This window comes from Erinaceus europaeus, chromosome 7 (assembly GCF_950295315.1).
Source record: "Erinaceus europaeus chromosome 7, mEriEur2.1, whole genome shotgun sequence".
Classification (NCBI taxonomy): domain Eukaryota; kingdom Metazoa; phylum Chordata; class Mammalia; order Eulipotyphla; family Erinaceidae; genus Erinaceus; species Erinaceus europaeus.
This window is the reverse complement of record NC_080168.1, coordinates 102,690,711-102,712,643: the sequence shown is the minus strand read 5'-3', so window position 1 is coordinate 102,712,643 and position 21,933 is coordinate 102,690,711. Positions and strand designations below refer to the sequence as shown.

The 21,933-nt window shown below is 35.1% G+C and overlaps 1 protein-coding gene across 2 annotated transcripts in view; it reads right to left on the bottom strand.

Annotated features, from left to right (window-relative positions):
• Positions 1-717: 717 nt before the first annotated feature.
• TAFA2 (TAFA chemokine like family member 2) overlaps positions 718-21,933 on the bottom strand; it is a 532,745-nt gene continuing 511,529 nt past the window's right edge. Inside the window, exons 5-6 of one of the 2 annotated variants that reach the window (XR_009550796.1) lie at positions 16,218-16,466; positions 718-2,870 (exon numbers count right to left, since the gene is read on the bottom strand). Coding sequence is in view for 1 of the 2 variants with exons in the window: in XM_007516875.3 (XP_007516937.1) it covers positions 2,859-2,870 (12 nt within the window). In the remaining variant the exon portion in view is untranslated. The remainder of the gene's footprint in view (positions 2,871-16,217; positions 16,467-21,933) is intronic. The other variant, XM_007516875.3, reaches the window with a different exon arrangement.

Sequence of the window (21,933 nt, the reverse complement as noted above, 5' to 3'; positions counted from 1 at the left end):
AATAGAAAACCTGAAAGATAATGACAGATCATCACCAACCTCTGTTTACCCATGTTATACTATATACCACAGTGCAAAACTAATGAAATTTAAATAAGCTTCATATTTGAATTACTAGTTTTTGACCAGTCAGTTTCTTGTTTTATTATTATTATGATTATATCTCAGGGAGACAATGGGAAAAGGGGTATACAGACTGATTATGTTACTTTCAGAGCTTCTTGTCTTTAAATATTACAAAATGAAAACCATTAAAATGTAAGACTAAGTTATATTTATATTTGATTAATACTTCCACATGTAATGAATTTCAAAGGATATAAATTAATTTTTTATTCTATAATAAAAGAAGTTATGAATATTAATAGCAAAGTTATGCTAGTTGTACAAATTAAGATGTTGGCAAATAGTACAAATATACATATACTTAAATTCTTTCCTAGCAAAGTAGATTTGCAAAGAAGCCAATTAAATATTAGACTTATTTGTGAATAGTAATATTTCCCATGATTTTTTCAAAGAAGATTGAAGACTTTATCTCAGCTTTCCTATGAAGTCAGAGGTGTTCCTTGGTAGTAACTAATATGCTTTAAAAATAAAATACTAGAAAATATTCTCCACATGTAACCCATTGAACAAGAGTCCATTTTATATCCCAATTTTATTTACCTTTTCTGAGTAGTCACAACATTAATCTACTGGGAATAATCTAATTAGTGTATTTGAAGTTCCATTTATTTTCACTATTGATATGCATGTATTACACTTGAATATAATACAGACTTTTCAGTGTTTTAAAGGACACAGTTTTAAAAACGAGAAGCAGTACCTATAATTTCAAACCGAGAACAAATTCAAAATAAGTTTTCCACTTTTTTCCAAAGAAATCAATATTAAAGTTGATGTAGAAACTCCAACACAATTATTAATTACTTTCTTTGTTCAAATAGTCTTGAACCATTATAAAACCCATCAAAATAATCTAGTTAATTTTGGACATAGTGAAGATGGAGGAGAAATCATTGTATTCCACCAACTTGGCAGACCAGTATACTTCAGTTCAATATATGGTATACTTTTGCCAATTTATTATTTTCTTAACAAATTTTATACTTTCAATTCTATGTAAAAAAAAAAAATTAAGGGAATGTAATTGGTCATTTAAAGTTCTTACCAATGAGCAGAACAAAATCTTGGTATATTGGCTTCCACCATGGAAATAAGCATAAATCTAGTAGACCATGTCAGTAAGTTTTAAAAACAAGTGAGGTGTCCACACCTCTCTGACAATATGGAGCTTCTAATAGGACTGTTTCAGAAGTATCTTCCTATTAGTCTAAACTGAGTGAGACACAGATGATTCTCCCTTTGCATATCTTCAAACTGTACATTTACACAATATTACAGAGTGTCTATCCAATGTCCATTCTTTTCTCCCTTCACATCACAAATGAAACAAAATAAATGTACAAAATTATACATTCCGCAATAATTTGAAATGAAAGTACATGTTTAAGGCCTTTAAATATTTATAACAAGCTCTCTTAGAAGGGAAAAATCACAAATGTTAAAATGATTACAAAAAGGTAGACAAATTCCTAAGAAATTCTTTGAATAGAATAACTATAATGGAATGTTTGAGGAAAATGAACAATTCTATCAACAGACTGAACAGATTTATAAGCATTTAGTCATCGTGATCAAGCAAGAGACAGTCTTTTAAAATGAGATACAAAGGAAGTTAAAAAAAAAAAGCTAAGAAATCTACATGCGTCCCTGTCAATTTTTTTTTGAAACTGAAGGCTACCTAAGAACTTGACTAATCACTGCTGACTTCTGTAGAAGGAAAAAGTAAACATAAAAATGAAAAAAGGTTGGGGAGATTGTACCTTGGTAGTGTACCAGAGTTGCATGCCTGAGACCTTATGTATCTCACGCCCAATCCCTGGCACTACCATACCTCAAAGCTGAATACTACTCTGGTTTTTCTCTCATGAAAATAAATCTTTTAAACAATAAAAAAGAAAAACCCACATAAAAAAAAAAAAGCTGAAAGGGAGAGGTTTCTAGTGTTACAAAATAGTATATAATGAAAATGTTAATTCAGTTCTAACTACTTTCTATTTAACTGACACAGAGCTGCAGTAAGTAATGTGTTAGCCTTGGGGAAACATGTCAGCTTGTCTATACATTCTTATATGATTGATGTAGTCAGATAACTATTACTTTCCAACAATAATTATTATCAATGGATATATATTTCTATTCCATTAACAAAAGCAACTTTAAGATGTTAAAACATGTAGGCTTTCAGATCTCCAAGATTAAGGTACAAATAAAATTAGTCTCAGTCTATACACCATGCCAGAGAAGTTCGCAAAGTAAATGTCACTAGAGCCTTGTTCAGTCACACTAGCCAATGAATGACGGACTAAGGAACACATCCATGACAGAAAGCCAGTGCATGTGGAGGACGCTCAGAAACAAGAAAAGCAGTCACATTTAAAGCCAAGTGCTCAAAAGGTGACTGTCTCTGTCATCATCCAGAAATACCAACTGTTCACCAACTCTTCAGATAGCAACTTCAAATTCTTTCAGCAAGTGCAATTTTACAAGTTGAACACAGTTCAGATTTGAAATGTTCATGACACAGAAGTTTGTTTGATTTTTTTTTTTTAATAAGCCTTGGTTTCAAGAAGAGGCTGCTTGTGAGCCATGAAAATCCTAGGAAACAAGACACCAGAGTTCCTCTTCCTGAACAGTATAAAAATCTTTTCCTTCAAGATCACCTCAGAAGTTCAGTTTCTCTGCATATGTGCAATGTAATAAGCCTTGAGGATCACTTGATTTATCCTTGGTTAATGGGTTACCTACAAAAAAAGTAAAGAACACAATTATTTTATAACAAAGTTGTAATCCTAAAACTCCAAAACAGTTTAATATTAGATGAAGAGATAACTTACAATGCTGGATTTTAAAGGAAGCATTTAGATGCTTCAAGTTTACAAAATTAGACCACTATCAATTTACAAATTTTAAAACCATTTGCACAATTATCCAAATGATTTTAATTAAGATCAGGAAGATTTCAACATCTTTCACCCAAAGAATAATTCTGGAATCCCTATTTGTGCAGACTATTATCATACTTATGACTATAAATATGCTATGCCAAACTTCTATTAAAAAAAAAAGTTTTCAAGAATGAAGTCAGATAAAATATCCAAGAAAGCTACCAGAAATGGGCTTTTTAATATACATTCTCAAAACAGTGCCAATATTTTGTAACTGTTTTACTCAACTATACTTCAGAAAAAGAAAGTATTGAGTAACATAAAAAATATTCGGGGAGAAGAACAATAGAGGATAGCATAATGCTTTTAACTAGAATTTAAAAAGTATCCAAAATTCTCAAAATTGATTAGTAATAATTGTGAAATCACTAATACTGCTACCAATGAAACTACTAAGGCATGCTAGTTTTCCATACCTACATACAAAGAGCATATATAGGAAAAATAATATATACTATACATGATACATATAAGTGCATAAACATGAATAGATTTCTATATTGTTATTTCAATGAATTTCTAGTTAAAATTTAATGTCAGGGTATATAATTACCTAATAGTGCCTTTCTACCAATGGCTAAAAACAAGAGATCCTGTTAAAATGATTGTGAATTGTTTGGTTCTGTGTCATTAGAAGTTAGTCATTTATCCTTTCAGTTTTTGTATGTTGTTTTTGATAAACTATGAAAAAGAGAAACACTCAGCATAAGGCAAGTTCTAGACCTTTCTCTACTGTGACTAGTCTCTATAGTACAAAAGGAGCATATAACCTCTGCATCCCTGTAGGGCTGAGCTTGCACTCTGTGCTCACAGCTAGAACATTCTACTAGGGGAAGACAGAAACAGGTTTGGAGCATAGATCGACCTGCCAATGCCCAGGTTCAGCAGAAAAGCAATTACAGACCTTCCACCCTCTGCACTGCATAAAGATCCTGGGTCCATACTCGCAGAGATAGAACAAATAGGAAAGCTTCCAATGGAGGGGATGGGATATAGAACTCTGGTGGTGGGAAATGTATAGAATTTTACCCCTCTTATCCTATGGTTTTGATGATACTTTCTAAGTTTTTAAAATTTAAATTAAAAAGGGACACACAGAAAAGGAGCATGTAAAATCCAACAACCTATTTTACTAATATTATTAAACAAGTTCTGTGACACAATCCTTGTTTGAGTGTCAGAAGGAGAACATGAGCCATTGTTTCTGTGGATGTTATGACACGTATTGCTAGTAAAGGTTGCTGGTCATTCTGAAAAAATAAAACTTTTAATAACCTTTCTCAGTAAACTCAACACAATCCTTGATTTTCATTGGTTGAAACAGATCCACATGCATTTTCTGAAAATTCTTAGTGAAAAAAAAAAAAAAGAAAGAAAACATAATGTATGGGGCCATGTTTCCAAACCTAGAAGTTTAAATGCCAGGAAAAGAGAGCAAGACAGTGTATGTACATGACTGACTGAGAACAAATATTTTCATCCCAGTAGAGATTCAACATAGGTGACTGTGTGGCTATGAAAGTAGAAAGGACATTTTCACTTGAGCCTTTTCAAGCTCAGGTTCTAAGTAATCTATTGGTGGGTGTGGTGATGCATTCTTGGAATGTCATCATTCCAAGCTAACAGCTTGACTTTGAAGGTTTATAAAAAGCTACGGAGTGATTCCCTCAAATGTCTATATATTAAACCTTTGTTATCACATAATTAAAAACAGACATCCAAATTTATAGTATAATACCAAAAGCTTAATCTTCTAGAACAAATAATTTTCTCTATCTTGGTAGGAAAAACAACTGGACAGATATAGGACACCTGCAGCAACATCACAAGTATATTATGCTATATGTTAGCTAAAATATCTAATATATTAAAAAATTAAACATGACTAAAGGAAATAATTGCCTATGTACAAATTGAGAATAATTATAACAGCTTTCTCACACTTAAGTAGTACACAATACTCCTAGTTTATTAACCCTAAAATACCCTATCACATTGTATGAGGTGAAAAGTAGAGCACATAATTACTTCTTTTGATTAGTGGGCCATTGGGGTTAAGCACACACTGATGTGGGGGCAGGCCGATCTGGTGGTGATTGTAATTATGTGGGATGTGTTCTGTAAAGTCTCAGACCCTCACTTTCCTCTTAAGGTTAACAGGATCCATCCTCAATTTACTCAAAGTTTTTGAGAATCAAATAGTATGTTTACAAACACACTAGGTCTGCTAACTCAGAAGTACTGTAAAAGTTTTGGAATTGGGTTTGACTGCTAAATCTCTTACCAGTAAATAGCTAAAAAATAGGATGAAAGGAGCACACTATCCACATTCTGTTAACTTAGGAACTTCATGGAATTCAAAAGCTAATAACATCTTTTTAGAATGTATTGATATAAATATACACATGAATGTGTAAATATGAACATTATCTCAACCATCTCTCTGATAGCCTCCAGATCTATAGCAAATGAAATGACAAAATGTAAAAGTAAAAAATGTATACAAGGTGACAAATTTAGGTACATCATCATTTTTCATTGTTGTCTCCAAGGTTTCACTACTCTGGGCAGACTTTTCCAGATGGAGTGACAGAGACAGAGAGATGGGAAAAGATACCACAACAATGAAGCTTCATCCAATGCTGTGAGGGCCAGGCTTGAAACTGGGTCACTGCTCCTGACAAATCAAATATTCTATTCAAGGGCTATTTTGTTGGTTCCATTAATGGCATGTTCAGGTCATTGCTAATGTTAATCACTTAATATGCAAGACTTAAAAGGCATTTTACATGAACTCTAAAACTCAACTCCCAAATTAATATTTCTATGCTTATTAAATAAGTACCAGTGACTCAAGTTTAAATTCTGGCATGCTATGGGGTGGGTAAAACAATTATCATTTTACCATTTTGTAAAGCACAAACTGAAGCTTTCTGATGCACAAAATCTGATTAAATAATAACTACACAAACTAAAACTGTGTTTGTATAAAGATAACTTTAATATAATAACATTAACCATCACCTTACTTTTAGAGTTAAATATTATTCTTTTAACTGAAGCTTCATTTGGGGGAAGAAACTAAACAGTACAATATTTTAAATCAAATGAATTTTTTATTTTTCTATCAGAAATTACTCAGCTCTGGCTTGTGGTGGTGTCAGGGATCATCTGGGATCTTAAAACCTCAGATATAAAAGTCTTTTGCACAACCATTATGCTATCACCCTAACCCAACTTTTACCTTTTAAGAGATTTTATTAAGATTTCAATAACAGAAATCAGGGGGATGAGACAAAATCACATTTACAGGGTGGGAAATAGCATTTGTTAATGGCCTCTGGCTCTGAGTGAGACAGAAAATACTGCACACCAAGCAGTTTGATAAGCAAAATTGTTCATCTTCTAAGCACATGCAATAATCACAACATTAATAATAGCTTTTATTATCAGAAGTATAAAGATACTTTGGTAATAAACCAAAGATGAAGAAGCTAATCTGCTATTACTAAATAATCACTGATTCTTTAAGATGAGAGCATCCATTTTTTTCCCAGAGTGCAACAAGTTTATTATAGGATCAAGCTAAATTCCAAAAAAAAAAAAAAAAAAAAGTATAGTAAAATTAAGTCTTTTCGGTTTGTTGACCAAATTTAAATTTGGAATATAGTATATGGTAAATGACATATGTGATATGAAGTTTGTGAGTAGGTGAATTTAACTATTTTTATTGTTAATTTTACATTCTGAGTGATATGAAATATCCTTTGACTGTCTTCAAATTAAAATAAACCAGGTTCCAAAAGAATTAACTTCAAAGATCTATTCTGTCCACAAGTATATAAAATGCTTTTCTAAAGTTCTTAATATCATTATATTCATGGGCTGTCAGAGAAGTCTTGAAGTAGTTTTCTAAGTTATTCTATGTAAAAATGAATCATGACCTTTTTGACAACCCAGTATTTTCCTTGTTCAGGACATGCTAACTAGATAATCAAAAGGAAACAATATATTATGGTGAGAGGCATAATGATAGATACCAAGTGGGTCTGTCAGTGTACTGAGTTCAAATTTCTGTCTTATTATTGTTTAGCACTCTTAGGTTGATTAAATTACTTAACCTCCCCCCCACACACCCAGTCTTAGACTCTTCATGTGTAATCTGAGAATGGTCTTATTACTGGCCTGTATAAATTTGCTACTGTGGTAAAGTCAAATAATACCTGCAAAGCGACTGTTGAGGTGAATGTTTTTAGAATCTTTTAGCAGGTAGTAACTTCCAAACAAGACAGAAATGATACAGAATACCTATCAAGGGTTTGTTTCTTTAACTGCAAATACTAATGTAACAGTAGATAATTTTTATTTTATTTTTATTTTTTAAGTCTTTTTTTATTTTTTATTTTTCCTCCTCCAGGGTTATTGCTGGGCTCGGTGCCTGCACCATGAATCCACCGCTCCTGGAGGCCATTTTTTCCCCCTTTTGTTGCCCTTGCTGTAGCTTCGTTGTGGTTATTATTATTGCCCTTGTTGATGCAATTCGTTGTTGGATAGGACAGAGAGAAATCAAGAGAGGAGGGGAAGACAGAGAAGGGGAGAGAAAGATAGACACCTGCAGACAAGCTTCACCACCTGTGAAGCGACTCCCCTGCAGGTGGGGAGCCTGGGGCTCGAACTATTTTTTAAATCTTTGTTGGATAGAGACAATCAGAAATTGAGAGGGAAGGGGTGATAGAGAGGGAGAGAGACAGAGAGACACCTGTAGCACTGCTTCACCACTCATGAAGCTTTCCCCCTGCAGGTGGGAACCAGGGGCTCAAACCTGGGTCCTTGCACACTGTAACATGTGCACTCAACCAGGTGTGCCACCACCTGGCCCCAACAGTAGATAATTTTCTGTCTTATAATAACTGATGTGATTATTTATTTTTATATCCCTATTGATATAAAAGTCACATATTAAGAATGAAACATGGGCTGGGGAGATAACATAATGGTTATTCAAAAGATTTTCATGACTGAGGTTCTGAAATCCCAGGTTCACTCTCGAGCACCACCATAAACCGGAGAAAAGCATTGCTTTGGTCTCTTTCTTCCTGTTATTTATCTCATTAATATAAATACATAAAACAATAATTAACTACAAAAGAGAATGAAACACTGTTTTGGCCAGCATTAGGAAAGATATCTTTTGGGGCCAGGCAGTGGCACACCTGGTTGAGTGTACACATTACAGTGTGCAAGGACCCTAGTTCAAGCCTCTGGTCCCTACCTACAGGTGAAAAGTTTCACAATTGATGAAGCTGGGCTGCAGGTGTCTCTCTGTCTCTATCCAATAATAAGTAAAGATTTTAAAGAAAAAAAATCTTTAAAAAAAAGATGTACTGTGAAATTGGGCTGTTTAGTTAAATGTTCTGTTTTGCAGACACCTTTCATGTGACTTTGAGTTAAACAACATCTGTACCTAATTTCTTTTTTATCATATATATGTAGTTTATTTATTGGATAGTTAATATTGATTTAAAAATTTACAAAATTATATGGTAAGAGGAACATAATTCCACACTATTCCCACCACCAGAGCTCTGTGCCCCCTTCCCCTCCATTGGAAACTGCAGTAATTCCCCCAAGTTCACAGTTATCTCTTTAATTATCTACATATATATATATTTGCCATTTTCCTATGGTCCTGCCTTCTCTTCATAAATAAGTCACACTACATCTATACTACTTCTAAATGTCCTTCCTTTTTTCCCTCTTCTCTCTTCAGGTCCTGATGGAGTTGGAGTTGAGAGTCCTCTGCTCATTTTCCCCTAACATGTTCCTCCATTGGGAATATGGACCAATATTCTTTATAGGTGCAGAAGTGGGTGGTGAAGGTCTGGCTTCTGCAATTGCTTCTCTGCTGGACATGGATGTTGTAAGGTCGATCCATACTCTAGCCTGTTTCTATCTTTCCCTACTAGGGCAGGGCTCTGGGGAGATGAAGTTCTGAGACACACTGGTGAGATCGTTTGCCCAAGGAAGTCAGGATGGAATCATAGTAGCATTTGCACCTTCTAGCTGAAAGATGGTAAAATATAAGAAAAAAAAATTAATAAGCAGGAACAAAAAGTAAGAATAGAGCAGATCAGAATAGGAACCTTAGGGTGGAAAGAAGCTAGAAGTCTATTTGAAATATGTTCCTAGGGACCCATGACTTCAGTATTTTTTTTTTTTTGCAATTTCCTTCAACATTTCATGATTTTTTCAATCCACAGCAAAGTTAAAGAAATATATTTTAGTGAACACTTGCCTGCACTTTTTTTTTACCAGTAATTATTTGTTTGCTTTATCACACAGCCTCCCACCTCTCCATTCCTCTATTTGCTAACCTTACACCTTATATTTAAGTCACTTATTTGTTTAAAAAGTTTTTTTAAATATTTTATTTATTTATTCCCTTTTGGTGCCCTTGTTTTGTTTTTTTTGTTGTTGTTGTTGTAGTTATTATTGTTGTTGTTGATGTCATCGTCGTTGTTGGATAGGACAGAGAGAAATGGAGAGAGGAGGGGAAGACAAAGAGGGCGAGAGAAAGATAGACACCGGCAGACCAGCTTCACTGCTTGTGAAGCAACTCCCCTGCAGGTGGGGAGTTGGGGGCTTTAACCGGGATCCTTATGTGGGTCCTTGTGCTTCGCACCACGTGCGCTTAACCCACTGTGCTACCGCCCAACTCCCAGAAAGTTTTTTAAATTAAAAAAAAAAATTAAAAATATTTATTCCCTTTTGTTGTGCTTGTTGTTTTATTGTTGTAGTTATTATTATTATTGTTATTGATGCTGTCGTTGTTGGATAGGACAGAGAAATGCAGAGGAGAAGATGGGGAGATAAAGACACCTTCAGACCTGCTTCATTGCTTGTGAAGCAACCCCCGCTTGGGAGCCGAGGACTTAAACCAGGATCCTTACTCTGGTCCTTGTGCTTAGCACCACGTGCACTTAACCCACTGCACTACTGCCTGACTCCTTAAAAGCAGTTTTAATAAACTTTTAGTTTTATAGAAAAATTGCAGATGGTACAAATTGTTCCCATAGCCCGTGTACCCAGTCTAGCCTAATTAGTAACATCTTATTTTTCAAATATTTCTTTATTACCCGTTGTTGCCCTTGTTGTTTTATTGTTGTAGTTGTTGTTGTTATTATTGTCATCATTATTGGATAGTACAAAGAGAAATGAAGAGAGGAGGGGAAGACGGGGAGAGAAAGATAGACACCTACACCGTTTGAGACGGGGAGAGAAAGACCTGCTTCACCGTTTGTGAAGCGACTCCCCTGCAGGTGGGGAGCCGGGGCTGGAACCAGGGTCCTTACGTCCTTGTGTTTTGTGCCACCTGCATTTAATCTGCTGTGCTACTGCCCGACTCCCAATTAGTAACATCTTATGGTAGTATAGTACTATTTTCACAACTAATGAAAAACATTGATTTTTTTTTTTTTTTTTTTTTGGTAAATCAGAGCACTGTTCAACTTTGGCTTATACTGTTGTGGGGAATTGAATCTGGGACCTGTAGGGCTTCAAACATGAACGTCTACAGCACTTGAAATGGCAATATCTCCCTGTTCCAACTCGATAATTTTATTATTTATATTAGTGGTTAAATATTGATCTTTCCCACCAGTTCTGTGACCCTGTTCCCTCCATGGGAAACTGAAGTAGTTCTCATAAGAACACAGATATGGGTTGAACTATTATTTCTATATCTATATTTATATATATTTGCCTATTTGTTCTATTACCCTGCCTTCTCTCACTTTCTAAGGCATACATACTACTTCTGAGTGTCCTTCTCTTATCCTCCCTTCTCTCTCCATGTCCTGATGGAACTGGATTTCAGATGCTTCTGGTCATCTTACCCTAACAGTTACTTCTCTGAGAGTATGGACCAAAATTATTATTTTATTAAATTTTATTACCTTTATTAATTGGATAAATACCTCCAGAAATCAGGAGGTTGGGGGGCATAGAGAGGGAGAGACACCTGCAGCACTGATTCACCACTTGAAAAGCTTTTGCCCCTGTAGGTGGGGACCATGGGCTCTAATCCAGGTCTTTGCATTTTGCAACACATATGCTCAACCAAGTGCACCACCACTTGTCCCTTGGACCAAAATTCTTTATGTGGCGCTGAAGATGGAAGTTTTGGCTTCTGTACTTGCTTCTCTATGGACATGGGCATTGGCAGGTCAACCCATATCCCCACACTGTTTCTATCTTTCCCTAGTTTAGTAGAGCTCTGGGAAGGTGGAGTTCCAGGACACATTGGTGAGGTTGTCTGCCCAGAGAGTTGAGGATGGATCATAGTAGCATCTGCAATTTGGTGGTTGAAAGGTGGGGTCTAAATTAACCTCAGATCTTACTGCACTTGCTTGTTTTATGATTCTAAATAAAGGTTGTCATAGGGACAGTAATTTTTCTTTAGTTGGTATATATTTTGTACCTACTAATTACATGAGTTGGTAGAATAAATAAGATAAAGTACTTAAAACAGTGTCATAATAAACACAGTCGGTAAATTTTATTATGCTGTTGTGCTTATTTCTTAGGCATCTGAATGTATTGGTCTGAGTTTTTGCCCAACTGTTTCTGTGAAAATGTTGCCAGCCTTAGATGACACATAGTTCCTTTTCTTTTAAATCTTTATCTATTGGAACCACTTTCCATGAGCTTTTGCATGTGTGACATGTATTAGGAAGTTAGCACTCAAGTACAACCATCATAAGTTAAAAAAATAAATGTAGTATAATAATGCCAACAAAATTTTTATCCTTATTGATGCTTCCTCTGATATTATTGAGTCTTATCCCATTTCCCATTTTTTAAAATTTCAGTTGTTCAGTTTGTCAGTTTATATAAATTAGTGAAATCACTGCCTTATCTCCACAGTATCTATGGGGGTCATGTATTAGTATGATTTTAAAAATTATACTTTTTCTCCAGTGTTATCATTAAAATATTTTACAAAGAAAATTTAATATTCATATGATTATAAAATTAGTCTATGCACATAGAAAACACTGTATTATAAGCATTACAAGTAAATGTCATTTTTTAAATTTTTTTAAATTTATTTTATTTATTTTTTTTTTAGTAAATGTCATTTTGAAAAGTTAATTTGTCACCAAAACACCAAATTTATTAAACAATTATTTTCAACTCATCTTTGTTTAAATAATTAGAAGGCCAGGAATATGTAGCAGCATTTCTGAAAGGGAGTAGCAAGTTTCAATGGAGTGCATGTTCAATTTTTATAATTCAAATTAACACCTAGTATAGATTTAATTTATACATAAGAGTAGAAGAAAGAATGAAATATTTACATAACTCTAAATGCAGATCTGAATGGACTTTTCCCTATTTGGATTACCAGTGCAGCCTCACTACAAATGTAACTACTACAGGTACATGAATTAAATTCCTCACTTTTTGTGTACTAAACATGCAATTAAGAAATCAGTACTCTACAGTAATAGGTTTTCTCATTTAATCAAGAGCAAAGTTGCCATAGAATTGGTGATAACTATGTATGAATGTTCCTGTCCTTACTTAAAAGTATGTTACATGTTGCACAGTAAGGTATTACAAAATGAGAGGCACAGGTTGGTCTGGGATATTCATTTAGGAGCAAGCTGGCCAAATAGCTGTTAGGTATAAGTGAGCCACTGAAAGCAGTGGTGTATGAATTATCTTTGTAAATGTAATATGCCCTCAGTATAAAAAGATTAAGCCCAGGGTGGGTGAGTGGTGATGTAACTGGTAGAGAGCATGCCTGTTTCCAGGACCCAGATTCAAATCCCTGGTCCCCACCTTCAGGGGAGAAGCTTTACGAGTGATAGAGCAATGCACTTTCTATCTCTCCCTCTCTTTCTCTAACCCTTTATCAAAAACAAACAAACAAAAAAAAAAAACCTCTGTTTTATTTCCATGGTGAAGAAAATTATTTCTATAACCCTGGAAACTATTGGATTTTCATACCACAGTTTGCTTTCTTCTTTCTAAGTATGTCTAGTGCTGGCTTGGCCTGAATATTTATATTAGCATTTGGAACCCCAAAGATCATGTATTTATCACCTCAGCTAGCATCAATATTTCTATGGAATAACCTTGTTATCCATTTATAATTCTAAAAACAAAACAAAGTTGGGTGAATGGAACAATAGTAATTTCAAACACAGCATTTCTTTAGCTGACTGATTGTATTCAGGTATAACAAAGTGGGTCCCAGTGTGAAAACTTAATGCTCCTAGACTTCTAGGAGAGAACCAGAGTCCCAGACATGATCTTATACAAAATTTACAGCGACCCGTGTTAACTGATAATTTTAGAACTTTGAAATATGAAAATCTCTAAAACTCAGGTATTCACATCTACCAAGTCGAGTCACCTGAATTCAGTGAGCTACCTTTCTACCTCCAAATTATTATGGTTTTTCTTAAGCTCTGCTTCCATATGGGATTAAACTTTTCCTTGATACCCAAGTTCATTGTGGGATAAACACTGTGTATGCTTTATCTAAAAAGTACACTTATTATATTAGGATGCAGAAATAGTGAGTTTTTATAACATATCTAGCATCTGTTAATGGTTTTCAGTTTCCCGTGCTGTGCAAATGAAGCTTTAGAGTAGAAATAAATCTTTTGAACTAAAGGAAATGCACTACTTTCTTAGGACTTTAAATGTTACATCATGAGACAACCATGAACTCTCCTATATGACTCATAAAAGCAGATGACTGCATTTCTGAGCATTCATACACTCAACCACTCAGAAGCAGATCAACTGATTAAGAATCAGGATAGCATTCACTGTTAGCCACACCCAAGCCTTGAAAAGAAAAATTAATTTTGAAAGGCAACAATATAATGGGATTCAGTTAATATTTGTTTTCTGAAGAAAAGCAGAAAAGGTCTTAAAATAAGAAAACAATTAGTTTGTTTCAAAGAAATGTGGATAGAGTTTTTTAGAGAGATTTGTTTCTTAGAGAGAGAGAGAACCAGAACATTACTCTGGCACATGTGATGCTAGGTATAGAGAGAGAGAGAGAGAGAGAGGGAGAGAGAGAGAGAGAGCACCAGAAGATTACTCTGGCACATGTGATGCTAGGTATAGAACTGAGGACGTCATGCAGAAGAGTTCTATACTTCATCCACTAAGCTAACTCTCAGGCTGCATGAATAGATTTGTTAAGTGTGTTTTCAAAGGTATTATTCCTCATAACAGTCTAGTATTTGAGCATTCATTTTAAGAGACAGTTGAGATTTTGATTAGAAGGTATTTTACCTGCTTAATTTGATAGTAGATTCATTTTTAAGACTACTCATCTTATTTATGAATGTGTAGTCTGAATTGATAGTTTATTTCCACTTTAAAATTTAGTCTGGTCAAGTTCAGGCCTCAAGAATTTTGGTTTCAGGGGCCAGGTGGTGGTGCAACTGGTTGAACACACATATTACAGTGCTCAAGGACCCAGGTTCGAGCTCCTGGTCCCTACCTGAAGGGGAAAGTTTTGCAAGTGGTGAAGCAGGGCTACAGATGTCTCTCTGACGCTATCTCTATCATTCCCTTCCCACTCGATTTCTGGATGTCTCTATCAAATAAATAAAGATAATGCAAAAAAAAAAATAAGAATTTTGGTTTCACTAATTTCAGAGCCTAGCAGAAAGAAACAGTAAAAATTCTCTTTAAAAGATGAATTTAAGTTTTAAGAAAAGAAAAACTGAAGTCTGGAGGGAAATTAGTTCAGTAGCCTTGAAATTACTAAGAGAACAACATTTTCTCTTAGCTTTCTTGTTAGTTTAAGTAAATAAAAACATATATGGCTCTTAGAATCAACTCTTGAGATAGCTGTTTGGACAAAGGATAAGAATCTATAGAAGGACAAGTGTGTGGAGCAGGTCTGAAGTGTCAGATACTATCTCCTCTCCATTATCTACTTCTATAAAATTAAGTTTAGAGATCGTCATTCCATAGGTGATACAATAAAAGAGGAGGAGGAGGAGAAGGAAGAAGAGGAGGAGAAGGAGGAGAAACTTCTGTAAATTAAAAAGAAAAAAAAAACATTGTATGGAGGACTGGGCAGCATAGAAAGGGTTATTTAAAACAATGGGAGTTTTCACTGTTTTTTTTTTCTATTTATTTCACAAGTATTCCTTCCTGGTTTAATTTTTTAAAGTAACAATTTGAGTCTCAACTCCCATAGGATAATCAAAACATTAATCTTTTTATCTAGCTACTTCTAGTTACTTAGATGCTGGGATAACATCTTACGTACTACCAAAGAATGGACCATTGGGTGAGAACACAATCTTCATTTGATTTACGGAGAGTAAGTGGTGGCTCAGTAATTTTCATGTTTATTTTCTTCTTTCTTTCTTTCTTTTTTTTTTTTTTTGAGTTGAATAAAGAGAGGAGCTTTACTTCACACCAGTGGGGCGAGAGAATTGAATAATTCCAGCAATTTCTCTGCCCCCCCAAACTAGTGTCTTCCAACTCTATAGGATTTTACAGGCATTTAAATTACAGTCAATTTGCTAGTAAGCAGATTGAACACTGACAAGTTCACTGAGAAAGCCAGGGTTTTGCATTCTTTATGTCACTTCTTTGGAAAGCAATATATGATTAACCAATTATAGCATATTGACTATTTGTTACTGATGTGCTAAAATTTGTTGCCTCACACCTGTTGAAAAAGAAATGATATCCAGGGGCCAGGTGGTGGCGCACCTGGTTGAGTGCACGCATTACAGTGCACAAAGACCCAGATTCAAGCCCCTGCTGCCCACCTGCAGGGGGAAAGCTTTGAAAGTGATAAGGCAGTGCTGCAGGTGTCTCTCTCTCTCCCTCTCTATCACCCCTTTCCCCCTTGATTTCTAGCTGTCTCTATCCAATAAATCAATAGATGAAAAAAAGAAACAATACCCACACTTAAAAAAAATTAGATAATCCATTGCATCATGACTGTTAAGTGAGACAGTTTTTTGGCTTCTGATTCCTAATGCTCTATTAAATTCCTATTTCCCCCCTGAAATCAGAGGCACCTGTAATGCTAATGGTAACTGTAAGAAAGAGTTGGTCATAGTTAACCCTGTAACATGGTGTACACACCTGCTGCTCTGTGGGAAATAAATCGAGATGGGAGCTCATTTTTGCAGTTCTTTTGAATCTTTATTCCTCAACGAAACTTCTGTCCCTTCCTTAGAATCCGACCAGTACTAGTATTTGCCACACTAGACCTCCAACGAGGAGCCAGAATTTTTTTTTTTAATGTGGAAAAATCAAAAATTGTCATCAGGCACAGCAGAAACCTTCTCTTTCTACTTCTCCATTCGAACTTGAAGAGTTTTACACGTTTGCCTAAGGAATAAACACATGTCAGATACTCCACTGTTCAACGATTATTACAGGAAGGAAACCTGGGAGAAAGGGAACATTTCAACAAGAAAAAAGGAACAATAAAATAATAACTTCCTTTACATCCATAAAAGCTCACAGTGGGGATAGTTTTGCATCTTTCTTAGAGGGTTATAAATTCTTAGAACATTATTTTTTATTTCCGAGAAACACATCCTCATAAATGTGACCTAAAATAAACAACTTTTATGTGAAATTGATTCAAGATAGTAAGCATTCTTCATGAATATTTTGGACTGCATTCTGTAAACTTAACAAAAAGGTTGATTATAATCAGGAGAAAGTACACAGGAATCAGCAGTCATTTTAAAATAGAAGGCTAAATGTTGGTATTTTCTAATTCTGCTTTTGGAAAATACATATTATGTAATATTCAGCTAGCATTAAAAATCTTAGTATTTGCAAACTTAACCATTCATAGCTTTGTCTGAATATCTACATCTAGAGCAATTATTTGTAATTTGCTGAAATGTGAAACTGAGTCACAGAGAATAAGACTAACAAATGTGTAGCTACAGCTATCTATGGCCATTCACTTCTGAAGCCAACTTTGCTGTTCTCATCATCAGTTGTTTCTATACTAACAATCTGGACAGGATGTTTTTGGTTGTAATTTATGACATTTTACAGGTAGACTATTTTTTTCTTTATACACTCTATTCCAAAGTACTCTAGAATTATAAAATATATTCTACTCATGTTCCAAATGTCTGAACAATAATTTAATATTTGATACTTTAAACACATATGGAGAAAAATAACTCCTATAGAAAGGCTGCTAGTTTAGAATCAAGTAAGAGGGTTTTTGGTTGTGTGAAACAGAGGTAAAGAAAGATTTCATACATACATTTTAAAGGTCAGAATGATTAAAACGTGTAGTATAAAAAGGCCAATCATGTCATAATACAAAATTTTATTTCTCAAATCTGAAAAAGTTAAAAAGTCTTTGAACAACAGAGAGAAAACTTTTCCCCTATCACTTCTCACTGCTTTACAAAAAATAAATAAATATATATATATAGTCTGAGGACAAACAACCTTTGTGCTCAGTCATTGTTAACTTGATTTTATCAACTATATCAGAGTCAACACAGACACAAAGGAGTTAGTGTTATGATGTGTGGTGGACACATACAACAGAAGACAGAGTAGATCTTTGCTCATTTAAAGTAAGAGCAAATGAACATATAGAGGAACATACCATTTACATTCCTGCAGTTCTTCATTCTCGTTACATTGTTCACAAACATATGGAAAGTCTTTTGGGATCTGTTTAGTTTCATGTACCCTCACTGAAATTTTCAGAATGAATGTTTTTTATCTCTAGGTAGCTTCTAGACCTGTGCCATCTTCTGAATCTGCTGCCTATTGCTCACCCCACTCTCACTGTATTAATTGAAACTTTTTGTTTGTATAGCTGCAGTAACCTCCTAATTTGCTTCCCTGATCTCTCTCTGTCCCTTTCAATTCCTCTTTTTTTGTCTCCTCATCCTGAAAGGAAAACCTATAACAGTGTCTATTGCTGAAGGAAATGCAGTGTTTGCTGGTCATATAGAAGGCTCTTCATGATCAACAGACCAAACTTCATTTCTCCCTCTTCCCAACCACTCTGATACATACTAGATTCAATTACACCAAATTATTTTAATACTCCTAGTCTTTGATCTGCCTATTCATACCTCATTATATTTGTGTATGTCTCACCTTTGCTTAATAGTTTTATTTCAAGCCTCAGAAGAAGTGTTAGTAATTCATAATTATAAGTCTTTGTGATTTGTTAATTAAGCACTTTCTCCATACTTCTATGATAAAACATCTTTCAGCATATTAGATTTATTAAGCTGGTTGTTTTTTCCACTAAACTGTGTTTCATTGGAACAATGAAAGTATGTTTCCTACAGGCTAAATAGTAATTCAGACATAAAAACACACCTAATGCTTAAGAAGTGAAAGACCTAAGAGATGAATGGATGGGTATATGGTTGGATGAATATATAAAAGATTAACTGTAAGGAAAAGGTGATTAGTAATTTCAGAAGAAGCACAAATAGCTTTTTGATTCTACACAAATAGCAAGGGAAGTGATTAGGTGACCTAAAAGGTCAGTTCATCCACTTAAAAAAACTTTAAGGATTGTTCCCATGATCCTTTGGCTACAGAATATTAAATTACAAACATCCATGGGTCCTGACATCAGCTTCACATTTAAACTTAGATATTTAAATTTATTCTCATTTGGAAAAGGTCTGATTTTTAAAACAAAATTAATTCATGAAAATAATAATGCAAGCAGATAATAGCAATCTGTGATGCTTTAATTAGTATTAGACTAACCACTTGGGATGTAGGAAATGTCCAAATAGATACATCAAGGTTGATTCTAGCATATTCATTACATTTAATGTTTCAGTTAGAAATTATCCTAATTTTTTTTAGAAATGCATTCCTTGTCTCGAGTAATTTCCATACTGCTGCTTAACACTGTTAGGAAAATTCCCTCATGAAATATCCCTTAGTGGTAATTATCTTATACCTACGTGTTACATGCTCACTTGACATTAAAGATGCTGGTGCAAAATAAAATACTATCAAATATCCTTAATGTGCCAAAATCAATGCACACCACAGTGATATTTGATAATACTGAGTAAGCAATCTCATTCTCTCTCTCTCTCTCTCTCTCTCTCTCTCTCTCTCTCTCTCTCGTGTGTGTGTGTGTGTGTGTGTATAACATGATGAATATACCTGCACATGCACTTATAAGTAGCTGTATCATGATAACTCCATATTTAAGTTCAGCTGCCTGAACCCTAATAACTTTTTTTTTCAACAGGTGATTTTCAGAGAGGCTTTTATTTTAAAAGGCAAAGAGTAGTTAATTTTGACATAGGAATATAACAGACTGTTTTTTTCTCTCCTGGATTAGAATGTTAAAGACAGCTGAATCTTCTGTCAAATAAAACTGGGACACACCTCACCATTCCTTTGCTTCCATCTCTCAGATCATAGTTGCTGGCATCATAAGATAATTTAGTGAACATTCATTATTCTATGAGGTTGTTCCCATTAACTGTGTACGTTATCAGTTCATAATAACTAAAGTCCTCAGTTTACAGATAAAGAAACCAGAACTAAGGTAAGTAAATTCAGTGAGTTTTTCAAAGGTGAATAAAAACAGAAAATGACTGTCTTAAACATGTGTCACCATTTTAGTATTTGAAATCTAGTGAACCAAGTCTTGCATGTCTGGTTCTCTCATTCACTTACCAGTGTAAAAATACAACTGACAGTCTAGAGAGGCAAACAACAGACACCATACAATTCTTTTTTAAATGCAGCACCAGAGAGTTAATCCGGGGTGTCAAGTTTGTGCTCTAGCACTGAGCTACCGCTTCCTCCCCCCCCCCTTTTTTAATGAGAGAGACCAAAGTTCCATCCCACCATTCATGGGGCCCATTTTGTCTTTGTTGTTCTCATGTGGTGCTGGAAAGAACATGCAGGAAAGCAAGGCAATTACTCTGCCACAGAGCCATTTCTGGGTCCCTAACTTTTAAAAGTACGTTATGTATATGTTTGTGCCAGTATAGGTAAGAGGGTGCTAGAATAGACAAGGAAAATTAGAAAAATGAGACTTCAGTAAGTGTTTACAAAGATAAGCAGACCAACCTAGCTGATCATTGGCTGAGGAAGGGACATTTCAGGCAGAGGAAACAGCTTGCATAAACGACCTGAGAAGGGGCCGGGTAGTGCTGCACCCAGCTGAGGGCACATTTTTACCATGAGCAAGGACCTGGGTTTAAACCCCTGACTTCCGTCTGCAGGGGAGAAGCTTCATGAGTGGTGAATCAGAGGTGAAAGTGTCTCTTTCTCTCTTCCTCTTGACCTCCCCTTTCCCTCTCAATTTCTTTCTATCTCTATCCTATAAGTGTGTATATATATATTTTTTTAATGACCCAAGGCAAAAAGTACTAAGAAGGGCAGATTCTTGGCAGTGAAGCAAGGAAGGTAAAGAGTAGTAGGATATAACATCACTAGGTCGCTTTTTGTTTGTGATTAATAGTGTTTGACAAGATTATAAAAGTATAATGTGGAGTTCCAACTTCACCCACCACCAAAGTCCTGTGCCCCCATCCTCCTGATGATACATAACCATCACAGTTCTCACAAAGTTATAAAAACTGTTTCCTTCTGGTTTTTTGTTTTGCTTTCGCTTTTTTGTTTGTTATTGTTGTTTTGCAAGTTCATGTGTTTCAGTTCTCTAGATTCTCCACCGTGAAGTCGCCTAGTAGTTGTCTTCCACCTAACAAAAAGGGACCAATCACCAGAAAGTATACATAACTTAAGGGGGCTGGGTGGTGTGCCCTGTTAAGCACACATATTACCTTGCACAGGATCCAGGGTCAAGACCTTGCTCCTCACCTACTTGGGTGGTGGGGGAGGGAAGCTTCACAAGTGGTGAAGCAGGCCTGCAGGTGTCTCTCTGTCTCCGCTTCCCCCTCAATTTCTCTCTGTCTTGTCAAATAATAAAATACAAAGAGAAAAAATTGCCACCAGGAGCTGTAGTTTGTAGTGCTGGCACCGAGCCACAGTGACAACCCTGCAGGCAATAAAAATAAGTAAGTAAATAGATACAACTTAATTCCCTTTTCTCTAAAAGCCTTATTCTTGTAAGCCGAAACTAGAGTCTGGATGAACATGAGTGACCACAATTACTTCTGTTTATAAGCCATGAAATCTATTGTTCTTTCTGATCAGACAGTGAAGGTTTATAAAAATGTAGATGGGGGGTAGTGAGCAAGTGTCCATGGGTATATAGAAGCAATGAAAGTTTTTTAATGAAGAGTGGCAAAGAATTCTGGAATACATGGAGTACTTATACTCTCTTAACTATTGATAGCTAGATTGATACATCTTTTCATATAGAAAATCAATTTAATAAAATCACTCATCCTACTGCCATTTTTCACATCTGTAAGATAGACGTTGAAGGACTATCCCTTCCCAAACTATTCAGCTGTTCAAGAGAAATACAAATCCAGTCAAGAGAAAAATACCAAGTTCTTGCTTTTAAGATATCCTGGAGGGAAGAATTGGATAAGAATTTTATATGTGAAGAAGAAGAAAAAGAATATCTTGTTCCTTAATCCATTTATTGCAGACTGGTTTGAAATGTGTAGCAGAAGGAACGTCAAAGATTATTTGGTCCACTTAGGATTTGTCAGTCATGTTTCTACTCATGGGAGGCTATACCACCTGGCTTTAATCCCAGCTTAAATGCTTAGAAGGCATATAATTTGGAGAAAACGCTTTCTTTGTTCTTACTTGACTGATGTCTAAGTCATACAAGACATTATTAGTTTAAGGGTTACAACATAATCATTTGTCTACAATGCAAAATGATTTCCACTCT